Source organism: Sarcophilus harrisii, chromosome 5 (assembly GCF_902635505.1).
Source record: "Sarcophilus harrisii chromosome 5, mSarHar1.11, whole genome shotgun sequence".
NCBI classification, from domain to species: Eukaryota; Metazoa; Chordata; class Mammalia; order Dasyuromorphia; family Dasyuridae; genus Sarcophilus; species Sarcophilus harrisii.
In genome coordinates this window covers 65,404,947-65,421,571 of record NC_045430.1, presented here as the reverse complement: position 1 = coordinate 65,421,571, position 16,625 = coordinate 65,404,947, and the positions used below count along the sequence as shown (strand labels likewise).

At 34.4% G+C, this 16,625-nt stretch overlaps 1 protein-coding gene across 2 annotated transcripts in view; it reads right to left on the bottom strand.

The window, feature by feature from the left end:
• The window catches only part of TASOR2 (transcription activation suppressor family member 2), a 102,567-nt gene that overhangs the window by 9,403 nt on the left and 76,539 nt on the right, over positions 1 to 16,625 (bottom strand). For both annotated transcript variants that reach the window (XM_031939972.1, XM_012550842.3), the window contains exons 18-19: positions 11,191 to 15,027; positions 8,858 to 8,983 (exon numbers count right to left, since the gene is read on the bottom strand). In XM_031939972.1, the coding sequence (XP_031795832.1) occupies positions 8,858 to 8,983; positions 11,191 to 15,027 (3,963 nt within the window). The remainder of the gene's footprint in view (positions 1 to 8,857; positions 8,984 to 11,190; positions 15,028 to 16,625) is intronic.

Sequence of the window (16,625 nt, the reverse complement as noted above, 5' to 3'; positions counted from 1 at the left end):
ATAGACAAAGAGTGTGGGTATAAGTTGACTATTGTGATGATATAAAAAAAGAAACTGGGATTGTACTGGGAGAAGAGGAAAGGGCACAAGGCACAAAAGATCTATTACATTGGAGGGAAAATAAGGAAGGGGATATGCATTATTTAAACTATAATTTCACTGGATTTAACTCAAACAGGAAATAACATGCATACTTAGTTTGGGTATATAAATACATCTCACTCTGTAGGTAAGTAGAAGGGGAAAAGGGGGGGGGGGCTAACAGAAAGGAGGACAAATTGAAGGAAGTGAGGGTCAGAAGCAAAACACTGGTGAGGAAGGACAGAGTGAATGGAGAGAAAAGTATAGAGGGGAAAAAAAGAGAATGGCAGGAAATCATTAGTAATCTTAACTGTGAATGTGAATGGGATGAACTCTCACAAAAAATGGAAGCTGATAGTAAATAGAGTGGATTGTAAATCAGACTCCTACAATATGTTGTTTAAAAGAAACATATCTGATGCAGAATGATACATACAGACCAAAGGTAAAAGGCTGTAGCAGAATCTATTATGCTTCAGTTAAAGTAAAGAAAAGCAGGGGTAGCAATCCTGGTCTCAGATCAAGGAAAAGCAAAAATAGATGTAATTAAAAGAGAATAAGGAAACGACATTTTGCTAAATGGTACCATACATATTGAAGTAATATCAGTATTAAATCAGCATTCAAATTCTTAAAAGAGAAGTTAAAGTGAGTTATAAGAAGAAATAAACAGCAAAACAATATCAGCAGGGGAATTTCTCTTAGAACTAGATAAATCTAACCACAAAATAAACAAGAAAAAAAGGAGATGAACAGAGTTTTAGAAAAGTTAAGCAAGATACACCTTAAGAAAAACGTGAACAAGAATAGAAAGGAATGTATCTGTTTTTCAGTGTTAGATGGCATCTATACAAACACTGACTATGTATTAGTTATACATAAAAATCTCATAATCAAATGCAGAAAGGCAGAAATAGTAAATGCATCTTTTTCAGATGATGATGAAATAAAAATTGCATTTAATAAAGAGCCTTAGAAAAATAGGCAAAAAGCCAATTCAAACTAAATAATATATTCTCTGAGTCAAATTTGGTTCAGACTATGCTCATTTCTCCTCCCTTCTTTCCCTCAATTATAATAGGTCTTTTTTGATTCTTCATGTAATATAATTTACCCCATTATATTCCCTTTTTTTCCCCAGTATAATCTGTTTTCCATCTCTAGTTTCTTTTTTATATCACCACAATAAAGTCAAATTATAGCTTTATCCTCTAAACATACCCCTAACAAAGACACAGTTCTCAAGAGTTATCAACTCTTGAGATTTTTATGCCCTAATACACATCAACTTATCATCTATCCATATAGAAATATAAACTAATTTTTAAGTTGAAAAAAAAGTGGTTTTTTTAAAAAAAAATTTCCTTTTTATGTTTCTCTTGAATTCTGTATTTGAACATTAAAATTTTCTGTTCAGTTCTGGTCTTTTCATCAAAAATAAACGAATTCCCCTTTTTCATTGAATGTCCATCTTTTCCCCTGAAAGATAATGCTTAATTTTGCTGGATAGTTGGTTGATTGTTGGTTGCAGTCTAAGTTTCTTTGCCCTTTAGAATATCATATTTCAGAACCTTCAGATCCTTTAAAGTAGAAGCTGCTAGGTTCTGGGTAATCCTGACCGTAGCTCCTCATTATTTGAATTGTTTCTTTTTGGCTGCTTGCAGTATTTTCTCCCTGATTTGTTAATTCTAGAACTTAGCTATAATATTTCTTTGAATTTTCATTTTGGAATCTCAGGAGGTGATCAGTGGATTCTTTCAATGGCTATTTTATCCTCTGGTTCTAGGACATCAAAGCAGTTTTCCTTGATGATTCTTGAAAGATGTCATCTATGCTCTTTTCTTCATTGTGGTCCAATAATTCTTAGTCTCTCCTGGATCTAATTTCCAGGTCAGTTTTTCCAATAAAGTAATTTATATACTTTTATTTTTTTCATTTTTTGGTGCTTTTGTTTGACTGATTCTTAATATGTCTCATTGAGTCACTCACTTTTATTTGTTCAATTCTAGTTTTTAGTGAATTTTTTCTTCAATTAGCTTTTTTACCTCCTTTTGCATTTGGACAATTGAATTTTTAAATGAGTTTTTTGTTCACTTGATTCCCCCACCCCCACCCCCATTTCACCAATTTTAATTTTTAGGGAGTTGTTCTCTTTTCCCATTTTGCCAATTCTGTTTTTCAAGAAGTTGTATTTTTTTCAATTTCACCAAATCTATTTTTTAATAAAGTTTTTTCCAGATAGTATCTGTGTTTCTTTTTCCAACTCTCCTGAAAAGTTCTCATTTTCTTTCCCAATTTTTCTTCTTTTTTTAGGATCTTTTTTTGAATTCTTCCAAGAGAGCCTTTTGAGTTAAAGACCAACTCATATCACCTTTTGAGGCTTCATGTGAAGATGTTTTATCCGTTAGTGTCCTCAGGATGGAGGTCTGTTCTTCTCTGTCTCCATAAGAGCTCTCTATGGGTAGAACACTTTTTACTCATTTTAAAAGGTTGAAGTCTGCTTTTAGAGGAAAAGGGAGACTATCCCAAGCTGCTTCTACAGGTGACAGTGGCTTCACACAGTCCAGTGCTGCTGGCTTCCTTCCTGTGCTGGGTGGGAGTGGCTGGGGTTCAGGGACTCACTATTTGCTTTCTATAGTTGCATTAAGAGGTCTTACAGCTAGTCTGCTGATCCACTGGCTTCTGAACCAGATATTTTAAAGTAGAAGTTCCTGTAGCCAATACTGCTGTATTTTGGCTAAGAGCCCCGCAGTCGATTTCACCAGTAGGGAAGCCTCTCCACCCTAGGTCCCTGTGCTGTGTCTGTGTTTAAGGCCGCCTCTCTCTCACCTCTGACTGAGCCAGACTTTTCCTAAAGTTCTTCCAAAATATCTTCTGCTGTAAACTTGTTACGTTGCAAACATTTGTGGATTCTGTCACTCCAAAACCTGCTTGGCAGCTTCATCTGCCAGGAAGAGCTCAAAGACCTAACTACGCTTTGCCATGTTGGCTCTTCCCCCTAAACCCCTCCCCTCCAAACAAAGTACAATCCTAAAGAATGAGTGGGTCAAATAATAAATCAGAAACAATCTATAATTTCATCAAGAAAATGACAATAATGAGATAACATATCAAAACTTATGGGATGCAGCCAAAAGTTGTTCTTAAGGGAAATTTCTTCGATCTAAATGCTTATACTTGGCTAAAACAGAGAAAGAAGATATCAATGAACCACAGCGTGCATCTAAAAAAAGAACAAATTTTAAAACCCCAATTAAATACAAAAGTAGAAATTCTGAAAATCAAAGGAGTGATTAACAAAAATGAAAGTAGGAAAACTATTGAACTGGCAAATAAAATTGTTTGTTTTATGAAAAACCAACAAAATAAATAAACCTTTGGTCAATTTGATTAGAAAAAGCAAAGAAAAGCAAAATACCAGTATCAAAAATGAAAAGTATGAACTTACCACTAATGAAGAGGATATTAAAGCAATAATTAGGAGCTCTTTTGCCCAATTATATACCAATAAATCTCATAATCTAAGTAAAATGGATGAATGCTTACAAAAATATAGATTGCCCAGATTAACAGAAGAGGAAAAATATATAAATAATCCCATTTTAGAAGAAGTTATAGGAGAATTCTGGGAAGATGATGCCATAAGTCAGTAAATTTCAAGCTCTTCAAATTTCCCTCACAAACAGAACAAATTGGTGCCTCACAGCAAACACAGACTGGAAAAAAATCAAGACAACTTGGGAGCAGAACAGGAGTCCTGTTGGAATAACCCAAGAAGATCTGAAGAAAGACCCCAGGCCAGGGATTAATCAGTGTGAAGTACAAACACCTCTGGTCTAAGTCCACAGAAACAGAAAGTGGGGAACCTTGAGGCTAGCTGAGTTTGGCTAGAGTCTCAGCAGGAACCACAGAAACTTTCACCTTCTGGATTGTGTGGAATCGGGGATCTTAGTCTAAGAAAACTGAGGTAAGCTTGGCTGACTAGGAACACCAGGCCCAGCTGTGTTACAAATACATAACCCTGGGTAATAAGAAGCCAGTATACCCAGTAAGTGCAGAAGCAATAGGGCAAGGAGGCTGCTGGATGTGGGCACTTGCTTGGGAGTGGTGGTGCACACATTGCTTTTGGTTTGGGATTCCAGGTCAGAAGAACTTAAGTGAGGCTAGAGACACTATTCCTCACCTCACGATTTATATTGATACTTCTCATTTTAAAAAAAATTATGCACAGGCAAAAAATTCGATTATAGAAATTTACTATGGGAATAAGGAAGCCTGGGATTCATTTTCCTAGGACACTGAAGAAAGCTTTTTTTTTTCCCTCCCTGCCCAGAGAGGATTTATAGAACTCAAAAAATAATTTAAAAACAAATGAGACATTGAGGAAAAAAACAAAAACAAAAAATATCCAAGAAAAACAAGGACTATGAAAAAAGTTAACCAACTAAAAAGGAGATATAATATATAAAAATACATAAAGATGAAAATAACTTTGAAAATTAAAATCAAGCAAGGGGAAACTAGTGAAAATATAGGAGACCAAGAAATAAGAAAACACTATAAAGAATAAAAAATAGAATAGGATTTGAATATCTTATTAAAAAAAAAACCAACAGATCTAGAGTATAGATCAAGAGGAGAAAATGCAAGAATTGGACTATCTGAAAGCTGTGACCAAAAAAAAAAAGAAAAAAGAACCTGACATAATAATACAAGAAATAATCCAACAAAAATGTCCTGGAGTGATGGAACATGAGGAGAAAGTAAAAATACAAAAAGATCCACTGATCATTATCTCAAAGAGATCTTTTGTGAAAATCACATAGGAATATTACTGCCAAATTTCAAAACCCTCTATCAAAGAGAAAATGTTGCAAGAAACAAGATAAAAAAATACAATTAAAATATGCTGAAGCCACAATAAAAGACCACAGTCTTTTGGGTAGCAATTGGGTAGATCAAAAAAAAAGAATGGAGCAGAGCTGAGTATGATCTTACTTGAAAAAGCAAAACTATCTAGGAAAAAGTAAAAAACAGCAATTATGTTATATAAATGAGGTCCAGAGAAAGATATACACAGAGACAGAGAGGACAAAAGGGCTTGCAGTTCTGAAAACCTATTCATATCAGGAATAAATAGGCAACTCTACATATATACCATGAAGGATACAGCATTCCAAAATCTCTAAAGAAATAAGGGAGGAATGGGCAGAGAGGAAGCAAATGGTAAGGAAAGAAGACAAGAAAGGGAGGATCCATGGATGGGACCAGGGAGGAGGGAGAAGATTAAATAATAATAAGGCAAGTTAAGAAGTTGAATACAAAAAGCCAGCAGGGTTGGGAAAGAAGAAATATACACAAACACTATAATAAGGATCAGGAGTAGAATTTATCAGGAAAAAAAAAGGATGATTAGTAATCATTGATCTCACACGTCAAACTTTAAGATTTAGTCGAAAGAAATCTGCATTATATGCCAATCATATTAATATTGTTTTAGATGAATGTTTACATATGTGTGTGTGTATATATTTATACACACACACACACACACATATATATTTGAGCATATGTAAATACATGTGCATATTGCTCTATGTATGTGTGTATATAGATATATGTATGGGTCTGTGGGTGGGTGTGAATGTATATGTGTGTGTGTATATATCTACCTAACTATAGCCTGCTTGAGGGATGAAAGTGGGGAAAAAAAGAAAAAAAATTTTAAAGTACACAGCAAAGAACAAAAAACAATCTATAAGTAAACAAAGAAAAGAGGGACAATTGTGAATATAATTTCTTCTACTATTATTATATATATCCTTTCTTGAATTGGAAATTTATTGTTATATATTTTGAATCCTCCCTGATGTTCCTGCTGGGCACATGACAATGTTCCATTTTGTTTTGTTTTTCTATTTCTTTTTCCTATTCTGGTACACACACACACACACACACAAATTATTTTGGAAAATAGAGGAAGAAGAAATCCTACCAAATTTCCGTAATAACACAGATATGGTGTTAAATAATCAATCCAGGAAGGATCAAAATGGATACAGAAAATTATGAAGCAATTTCTCTAATGAATATTAATGCAAAAAATCTTCAATAATATTAGCAAAGAGATTACTTCCTTTTTTCAAACTTATAAGAATACAAATTATTCCCCAATTGACAAATGGTCAAAGGATATGAAGACAATTTTCAGATGATGAAATTGAAGCCATTTATAGTTATAGTTATATGAAAAAATGTTCTAAATCACTATTGATTGAGAAATACAAATTAAGACAACTCTGAGGCACCACTTCACACCTCTCAGATTAAGATGACAGAAAAAGATAATGATGAATGTTGGGGGGATGAAGGAAAGCTGGGATACTAACACATTGTTGGTGGTTGTGAAATGATCTAGCCACTCTGGAGAGTAATTTGGAATTATGCCCAAAGGGCTAAAAACTGTGCATATACCCTTTGACCCAGCAGTGTTTCTACCAGGCCTGTATCCCAAGAGATCTTTAAGGAGGAAAAGTGACCCCCACATGTGCAAAAATGTTTGTGGCAGTCCTTTTTGTAGTGGTAAGGAATTGGAGAGATGCCCATCAATTGGAGAATGGCTGAATAAGTTATGTTATATGAATACGTTGGAATATTATTTTTTTATAAAAAATGATGAGAAGGCTCATTTCAAAAAAGCCTGGAAAGACTTAATGAACTAAAACTGAGTGAAGTGAGCCGAACCATACATACATAGTACATAGTAACATCAATATTATGTGATGATCAACTATGATAGACTTGGCTCTTTTCAACAATGCAGTGACTCAAGGCAATTCCAATAAACTTGGGTTAGAAAATGCCACCTGCATCCAGAAAGAAAACTACAAAGATTGAATATGCATTAAAGTATTTTCACTTTTTAAAAATTTTTTGGTTTGTTTGCTTTTTCTTTCTTGTGTTTTTCCCCTCCTTTTGTTCTGATTTTTCTTGCACAACATGACAAATATGGAAATGTTTAAGAGGATAGCACATATTTAAACTATATCAGATTGTTTGCTGGTCATAGAGAGAGAAGTTAAAGGAGGGAGAGAAAAAAAAATGGAATACAAAGACATAAAATGAACATTGAAAAACTATATTTACATATATTTGGAAAAAATAAAACAGCAGTGTGCTTGGTAAATATTTCAGAAGGCAAAAAGATATAAACTTATAGCCAGGAATAAAATGGACATCTAATGATATAGAAGTCTTCCAAGTATTCCTGATGAAAAGACTAGAGCTGAATAAAAACTGGATTATAACCCAGGAGTTTTGATGGCTCTAACTAAAGAACAGTCACTAATCATATGATGCCAATATAGAAAAAAGTCTCCAGGAGAATGTCCTAGGGATGTGTGTATGGTCCTATATTTTTAAGCATTTTTATCAGTGATAAAAGACATGGGTGGCATTCTTAAAATAATTTGTATTATTTAAAACCAATGTAAATAAATAATATTGGATGACAGAATTAGAATCCCAAAGAGAGCTTGACAAACTATAACAATTGACTATCAAATTTAATTTAATAAAGATAAACATAAATGTAAAGACTTAAAACTTGGTTTCACAAAAACCTGCAAAGTCAATTTAAGTCAAGCATTTTATTTGGCAGAGAGAGATGACACTTTTTTCAAGAGAGCCACTAGAACTTTGATTGGAATTACCAAGCTATATATATCACCTTTGCAAGACCTACTAACTGAAAGCTAATGAAAAATGGAATAAGAAACTACAGGAATTTTGCTTTTAGTTCAGTAAAATGACCTAGCAGTTATGAAGATTAGTTCAAGACTTTAATGAATCTATAAAAAAAAAAAATCACTCTAATTTTAGACCAGCTTTTGGAAAACAGAAATTATAATGAATCACCAGTACTATAATTTAAAAATAATGTAGAGAACTGTATACATAGGAAATTTAAGACTGAGATAGAGGGCTAATAGACCCGTATCATTAGGGAATAAGGAGATAAGAATCCCATCATACTTTGCCTCAGCTCACACCTGAAAAATTGTGTGCTGATCTGGGTGCTAGGAAGTACACACTGATTAAGTTGAAAATTGGCTACAGAAGGGTGAGCATGATACGTAATCGCTTCCAATTTATGCCATCATATAACTGCCTGAGGGAATTGGTGTTTTTTTGTCTTGGAGGAACTAAAACTTAGTAAAACTGAGAGCTCTGTTCAAATACTTATAAGGTTTATTACATAGAAGAAATTAAGACATATTTTGGTTATCTCCAGAAGGTAGAACCAGGACAATACGTTAGAAGATGCACAAAGAAAAATTTAGCCTTAATTTAAAGACGAACTTCCAAATAGCAAAGCTATCCAAAAGTGGAAGGGGCTGTTTCAGGGGATTGTGGTTTTCAATGGAAGCCTTTAAGCAATAGCTAGAGGATCACATATTGAGTAGGATAAAGCAAAGGAATTCTTGTTCAGATAGGCATAGCCTCTGAGGTCCCTTCCAATGCTGCAAATCTGTAAGTCCATAATTCTGTTAAAGGTTACAATTCTCTAACAGATAATGAAATGTCTAAAGCAAAGTCTAACAGGATTATTGTCTTTTTATACCCTAATGATTTGTCTCTATCAGCATTCTATTTCAGTCCTAAATATATAAAATATGCAGAATTCTCCAAATAAAGTGTTCAATATCCTGATTATTGTGAAACCAACTCAAATTATTTGAAATCAGTATTCTGTAAGAAAATTTTTTTAACCTACTTGATGCACATGTGTTGCTATGTCCTCATTTTTAATGATGACTATTAGTGTGTCAGTCTCCCTGTGCAATGCCTGACAGAAATGCTGGGGTTCAATTTCTTTATGGCCCTCTTTCCTCAGTAAACTCTGAAACACAGGAAAATAGCCATGTTAGCAAAAATAACACATTTTATTAAAAATAATACAAATACAATAGTTTATAAAAGTTGTCAAATTATGTTCTAGCAAAGAAATATAAATAGCTTTTACTTTTTACTATCAATTATATGATGTTATTATATAAAGTAACCTTTGATTTATTACCTTTCTGACAAAGGCATGACTATAAAATAGTAAGTTTTTTTTTAAAAGAAAAATGAAAAATTTTATAATCAAACATATATTGTCCCCTTCAAAATAGTCATCTTGTTAGACTTTCATTCAAAAATTTTCATTATTGCCTTCATAATTTATTCAATTAAATAACTTGCCAATCTTTAGTTATAATAAACCAAATACTACTCATCTATTTTAAGATATCTGGTGCCTATAGATGCTTTCAGAATTCCTGAAATTTAAAGAAAAAAGAAATTGTTTCTTATCTTATGATGACATACCCAATCTACATTATTCCTGTGAAGAATAACTAGTTATTCTATGCACAGACCTTTTTCTGAAAGGCCTGCAAAATTCATGTAAAATACTAGAGTAAGACAACAAGATAGACATGGATGACTAGTTTTTAACAGCCTGCAATAAAAGAGGAACTAAGAAATTAAATCAAATCTACAGTATTTTTTCTGTCTTAAAAAAAAATGAAAATAAATTTCTAAACAGAAGCAGATAGAACTCTTACAACTAAAGATGGAAAACAAATATCCACATGAGAATATCTAACGAATGAATCAAGGTTATTAACTCTTCTACTTGACTGATAGTCTTTTGTTTGCATATGAATTTCCTATTCTGGTCCAATTCCACTCAAGTGCCACAGTGGTATCCCTAAAATACAAAGACCAAAACTAGTGGGGAGAACCAAATGGTAGTCCTTCACTGAACTAGACAGGTCTTTTCTACAAAGGATGAACTGCAAAACATTAACATAATCACAGAAAAAGAGAAAAGCATGATAATCTAGAATCAGGGGTCCTCAAAACTCTGGCCGCGGGCCAGATGCAACAGCTGAGAACAATTATCCCCCTCACCCAGGGCTATGAAGTTTCTTTATTTAAAGGCCCACAAAACAAAGTTTTTGTTTTTACTATAGTCCGGTCCTCCAACAGTCTGAGGGACAGTGAACCGGACCCCTATTTAAAAAGTTTGAGGACCCCTGATCTAGATAGATGAAATTGTGGATTATGCAAAGTTTCAAAGCATTGGTTTAAAAATCCAAACATAGAATTTACTTATGGCTATTATTGGACATAACAAAGGCAGAGCATTATAATGTTAATTACAATATTAATCTTTTAAGACTGTACATAAGACCTTGATTTAGCTAAATATTCTTTCCATATTAACCAGCTCAATATTTAGCTACGTAAAATGTAGCATAATAAAATTTTAAATACTGTTCTATTTATTTTTTTAGATGGAATAATATAACATCCAAAAATGAGTCTTTTAAAATAAAAATATTTACCAACTCTTACCTTTCTAGAACCTAAACAAAACTTCTGCTTTAAAGTTCTGCTTTCTGTTCAAAAAGCATTCCCAACAAAGTAATACAAAATAAATTATGAAAAAGGTTAAGATTAATAAATTAAATTGGAAATCTGGTTTACTTTCTAGCTCTTCCTAAAGTCAATTCTTCCCAAGATGGAAACATTATTCAGTTACAAATACTCAAAAGGATTTACAATAGGTTAAAGAGAACAATATTCCCAGCATACAAGAAAAAATGAAATTAAAATTTAAATTTAAAAATGATGCCAAACACAAGCAATTCTCCATTAACTTTACTAATATTAAACTGTAAGCCCTTTGAAGGAAAGGAACGTCTTTTGCCTCTTTTTTGGAACAGTATCTGGCATGTAGTATATGCCACAACATTATATCTATGTAGATTAAATAATCCCAAAGTCACGTCTGGAAGTTCTAAAATTCTAATTAAATATAAGTTAGTCAAATTGATGATGCCCGATTTTATTTTTATCCCTGGTATGGATATGTTAAGAATATTCTACAAATAGCAGTACCACTCCAAACCAGTTTTCAGAAGGAGCCAACTGTACTACCTAAATTATATTGTATAACTTGAAATATGTGAAGTAAACAGTATGATTCAAACCAAGACTGTCGAGAATTAAATAAATCAAAATAAAGGAAAATATAAGAAAAAGTTGATGCCTTACCCTTGTTCTGATAAAGAATGAACTATCTTCTGTTTCAACCAGGCAAAACAGGAAGGTGCTTTTACAAGCTTCTTTTATAACATTTTTTAATTTGACGTGCAAATTGGAACACAAGTCTGTAATCATGTGTTCATAGGAAGCCATCCTTCTTGGGAAAGATGTTATCTTCGGCGATATAGTCTTTCCAGAGTTAAAACTTAAATCATTAGCTTGGTAGTTCCTTTGGCTATTATTAAGCATCACCTTATTGAATTCAGCATATTCACTAAGAATGAGTGAAATGTCATTCCGAGATTCTTTCAGCTTACTATCATATTTCAACTTATTGAGGTGGAAGGAAGTGGCTGGATCTCTCTCTGCATTTGGAACAGTTCTACTCTGGCTACACTTGTCTTGCCTAGAAGAAGAAAGACTGTTAAAGTCACTATGCTTTTCACTATTTGTGTGCCAGCTTGAGGTATGTTGCCTTGGTTCTGAGTGTACAATTGTTACTAATAGAGGGCTTCTGCTTCTAGAGGTTGGATGTGTAACTGGAGTCTCAGTTACTTTTGTCAAGGGAAAGACTCCAACAGTTGTCTGAATATGTGATTCCTTTGACAAAGGACTGGAAGCAGTAGAAAGCTGAGATTTCCCATTCTTTACCATTTGTTTTAGCTTATGTGCAAACCTCAAATATTCTAGATCCAAAGTATTCTGGGTAGGATCATCTGTCACCTGCCAGGTACTTGTCCAGGAGCTGATCAAGCCGCACCGAGCTGTGACACAGGGGTGCTGCTTCAAGTTGTGTAAAGTCCTAGTGGTGTCTTTAAGCTTCTTAGTTACAGTAAAATTAGTATAAGTCCTGGGAGTGCCATGAAGATCTCGGATTTTAATGTAAAAGGGTACATACTTATCCCCTTTCTTAAATCCAGTTGACCAGCTTTTTTGCTTGGTACCTTTGTCTGCTTCTTGACTTTTATGAGAGTAATTCCAACTCTCTATGTCGCTACTTGTTGTTATAGTTCTACTATCCATCAAAGTATCATAATCAGTTACAGAAGCTTCTTCCACTTCGTTGGAATGATTGGTTCCCAAGGGACAAGGATCATCTAACTGCAATTGGGAATGTTTAATATCCCCAAAACATTCTTGGTCAGATTCTCCAGAAAGTGACTCATAATAAATTTCAGTGTTCAAATTCATATCCATATTTCTATCAGGGGATTTTATGTCTTTCTCAGTTCCAATTCCCTCTCCTGCACTCTCATGTTCTACAAGCTCTTCAGAGGCCTCCCAAGGTTTCTGAATAATTGAAGCAGAATGTTCTTCCTCTGTGTTTTTGGTTATGTTTGCCACATTTTGATATGTACCAACACATACCAGGTTAGATTCTTTGGTGGCAAAAATGCCACTTGACTGATCTTTTGTTTCACATACTGATGAAGTTTCTTGATGAACCTGTGTGTTCCCTTCCCCTTTTGACAATATGAGGCTTGACCCTAGGTTAGTTCCTTTTAAATTGATGGATTCTTCATGTAAAGTAGAAATAACTTCATCATTACTGAGAACTCTAGACACTGAAATTCCATGCTCTTGAAATGTATCTTCATTTTCTTGTCCTGAACTACTTATATGTGAGGCATCATCCATGTTAATACAAATATCTGGGTTCTTTGAGGGTCTACATATAAAATCAGATTGGTCAACTGAAGTCAAATCCAGAGACGACTTAGGTAAATAATCATATTCACTTTGTCCATGTAAATCCTTTTTACTGTCTGAAGGGCTATTCTTATGTTCCAATAAATTACTTGTCAGGTTTGATTCAGTTGAAGAATGGATTTCTTCAGCTACAGATCTATTTTCTATTAACTTTCTAAGACAAGGTGGAGATTTATGAGTATCCAAGACAATATGTGTTGAATTTAAACTTTTGATTTCCTCACTAGTTTGTTGCAAAGGATTCTCAGATCTTTCCAAATCCTGAAAAGAAGTCTTCAAGTCCTCACACTCTGCAGCAGAAATAGTCTGGTTTAATGTTGTATCACAACATTGAAATTTCCCCTGGAAAAATCTAGCATCATCATACTTATTTTGGACTACATGGTCTTCTGCTGCTCTTCTATGAATAAGTAAAAGACTTTCTTTTTGTTCTGTATAATCAATTAAGGGCAAAGCCATTTCAGAAGAAAGCTTTGTAGGCTTTCCCTGTGTAGCAGTCGGCTTTTCTCCTGGTACCCCAGGACTGTCAGATGCATGATCTTCTTCTCCTGAAGATAAATCTATTGATTGCATCTGGGAGGCTTTACTAACCTCCTGAGATACTGTATCATGAAGCTCTAACATCTGAAGGGGCATATCCTGAGATAGTGGTGTTTCTTTCGATGGCACTTGTTCATCAGGAATTGAAGCTGGTGATACTGGCTCAATTAAGGCACCATCAAAGGGTGAGTTAGTGATAATATTAACCTCCTGTCCAATCTCAAGTGCACATGGTTCTTTAGCAAGTACCAAAGTAACTGGATCCAGAGCATCTCTTTTACACTCTTTATTTTCTAATGGTTTTGGCAACACTGCAGTATGAAGTGAAGAATAGTCAGAAGAATTAGTTTCTCTCTTTTTGGGGAAAGCTGTTACTGGCTCAATTATTTCTTCAGCTACAACTTGAAGTTCCACATTCTCTAGTGGAACAGCCTGAATCTGCATAATTTCATCAGATTGTGCTTGGTCTCGAGGACTTGTAGGTGGTGATATTGTTAGCGCTAGTTCAATATCTGAATCATCTGATAACTCTATGCTGACTGCCTCTCTGCCCAAAGATATGCAAGTTTCTTTGGTAAATGCCACGTTGACTGACTCAAAATTCATTCTTTCACTGTTTAAGTCACTCCCATTTGTCTCCTTTTCTAAAGAGTAATTTAATTTAGTAGCTCCTGATGAAATATAACCAGCTGAAGCTGTTTTTTTGCTTTCCATAGGCGCAAAAGTAGGTGTTAAAACAATTTCTTCAACCTGAGCTGACTCTATAACCTCTTCTGAAGATATGCTATAGAGTCCTGGAGTCTGTAGAAATGTGTCTTGAGGTAGTTTCATTTCATCAGAGGTTGCCTGATCACCAGAACTGACAACTGATGAGACTGCCTCAATTAACACTGTATTAGCTGATGATGTTGACAGTGGAATGGAAACTTCCTTCTCAAGTGAACCAGTTTCTTTAGCAAGAGTCTCTCTAGCAACAGAAGAAGTACAGAGGTATTTAGTTCCTGTTGATACAGATGGTGCCATAGATGGAATGTCTTGGAGATCCTGATTTATAGATGAAGCATTTTGTGCTTGGGCTATTTCACGGAAGGGGATTTGTTGTCTAAGACTTTCAACAGGTGATACTTTTTTAATCAGTTCTCTATCAGAGTCTGGTATTTTATCAACTCCATTTGCAAATCCTGTTTCTATAGGTAGACAGGCATTTTTTTCAAAAGTGAAAGTAATTGGTTCCAAATTGATCATTACATATTCCAAGTCACCATCTTTGTTTTCTAATGACTCCTGACTCTCTGTTACTTTGTTTCTGGGACTACTATGTTCTATGTTCTGTAATGTACTTGCTTTTGTGCCTAGTGCTTCATAGAGAGAGTCTTCTCTGTTTTCTAAAGCTCTGTTCACAGAAGTTCCACAGTTCATTGTCTGATCAATGATCCCATTTTCAGAAACTGCTCCTGAGTTAATAAGTTTCTGTGAATTTTCATTTTCATCAGCAATAGAAGGTTCTCTAGTTTGGGTACTTGCATTACTAGAAAGCACAACATTAGGTGTCTCTATATTACTTGGTAATTCCTGTTCCACTCTTTTTCTAATTACCTGAAATGATAAAAGTTTAGAGTTTAGTATGTCAAATATCAAAGGGTTTTATTTGTGTATCTGTTAAACCAGCAAAATGTAAACTGCTTGCAGGCAGAGGAAGCTTCATTTTTGTTTTTCCCAGCACAATAGCATAAATTAGGTGCTTTATAAATGTTAGCTAAAAAGTGAATGACCATTAACAAGAAAGTTTATGAAAAAATTATGACATATTAATATAACGGGATGTCATTATGCAGCAAGAAAACAACAAATTTCTAGAGACACATGGGAGACTTCTTACTAGTGAACCAGGTGAAGGAGAACCAAAATAATAATATGAATGATGACTACCTCTTACTATAAACTGTGTAGATCACTAAATAGGAAGCCAAGCTGTGAGTAATTGACAGATTAAGGATCATGGCTCCCTTTTCATGACAGAGAAGTGGAGGACTACGAGGGTGAAATGTTACATTCATTATAAGATGTAATCACTGTAATAGAAAATTGTGCAAAATTGTTTTCTTTGCCATGATAGAATTTGTTAATCCAGTTAGTGGTGGGAAGAGGAGTCCAAAAATGACTTTCACATAAAGACGAAAATCTAGAAAATCTATATTTAAAAATGTTTGTCACCCCGTCTGTCTGCTCTGCTTCTACTCATGTACTCCTAAACAGAGACGCAGAAAGTTCTAAGACTGCTGTCTAGGCACATTATAAATTTGTGTTACTCAATTACAACTGGGCCCTCATTGCACAAGCAAAACAATTCTTTCACTCCTCCTTAATTTAATTAATTCCCAATCTCTTGCTTAGGGAAAAAAATGAAGGCCTTTCACCTTGAACTTTCTCTTCTGCCTTACTATTAGCTGCTGCCCATCCTCTCCTCCTGTGATAAGAATGTGGTCCATCTCTTTGTCAAGGTAAACCCTTTACAGATTCACTCAATCCTAACTCCTCCTACCTTCTTCAATCAAGTGTCAACTCAACTGCCCTTTCCCATATCCTCACAATCTCCCAATTTACTGCTTTCTTCCCTACCTATCTTCAAACATAAAGTTTCTCTAATCCTTAAAAAATCTGCATTAGACGCTAGATACCCTTAAGCTCACTCACACTCTCACATACACAGAGCTGTCTATGATCTATTCCATTCCATTCTCAGCCAAACTCCTAGAAGAGTTGTCCACTCAGTGCTTTAACTTCATTCTATCACTCACTCAACCCTTTGAAAATCAGGCTTTTGATCTTGTCACTCAACCAAAATTACTAAAGATCTTTTATTTGCCAAATATAAAGAGCTTTCCTTGCCCCCCAGTCTTAATCCTTCTCAACTTCTATGCTGCATTTGACACTATTGATTACTTTCTCTACATTTTTATGACTTTCTTGGTTCTATCCTTCCACCTTTCTGGATACTCCTCTCATGGCTCAATACACATATCATAAGCCCAAAATGGTATGTTCAAGGCCCTCTTCTCTCTTTTAACATTCATTTTTAAAAATTTTGAGTCCCAAATCCTCTCCCTCTAGCCCCTTCTCACCCATTGAGAAAGCATGAAATTATATATATACACACACATAAGGTTATACTAAACATATTTCCATATTAGTCA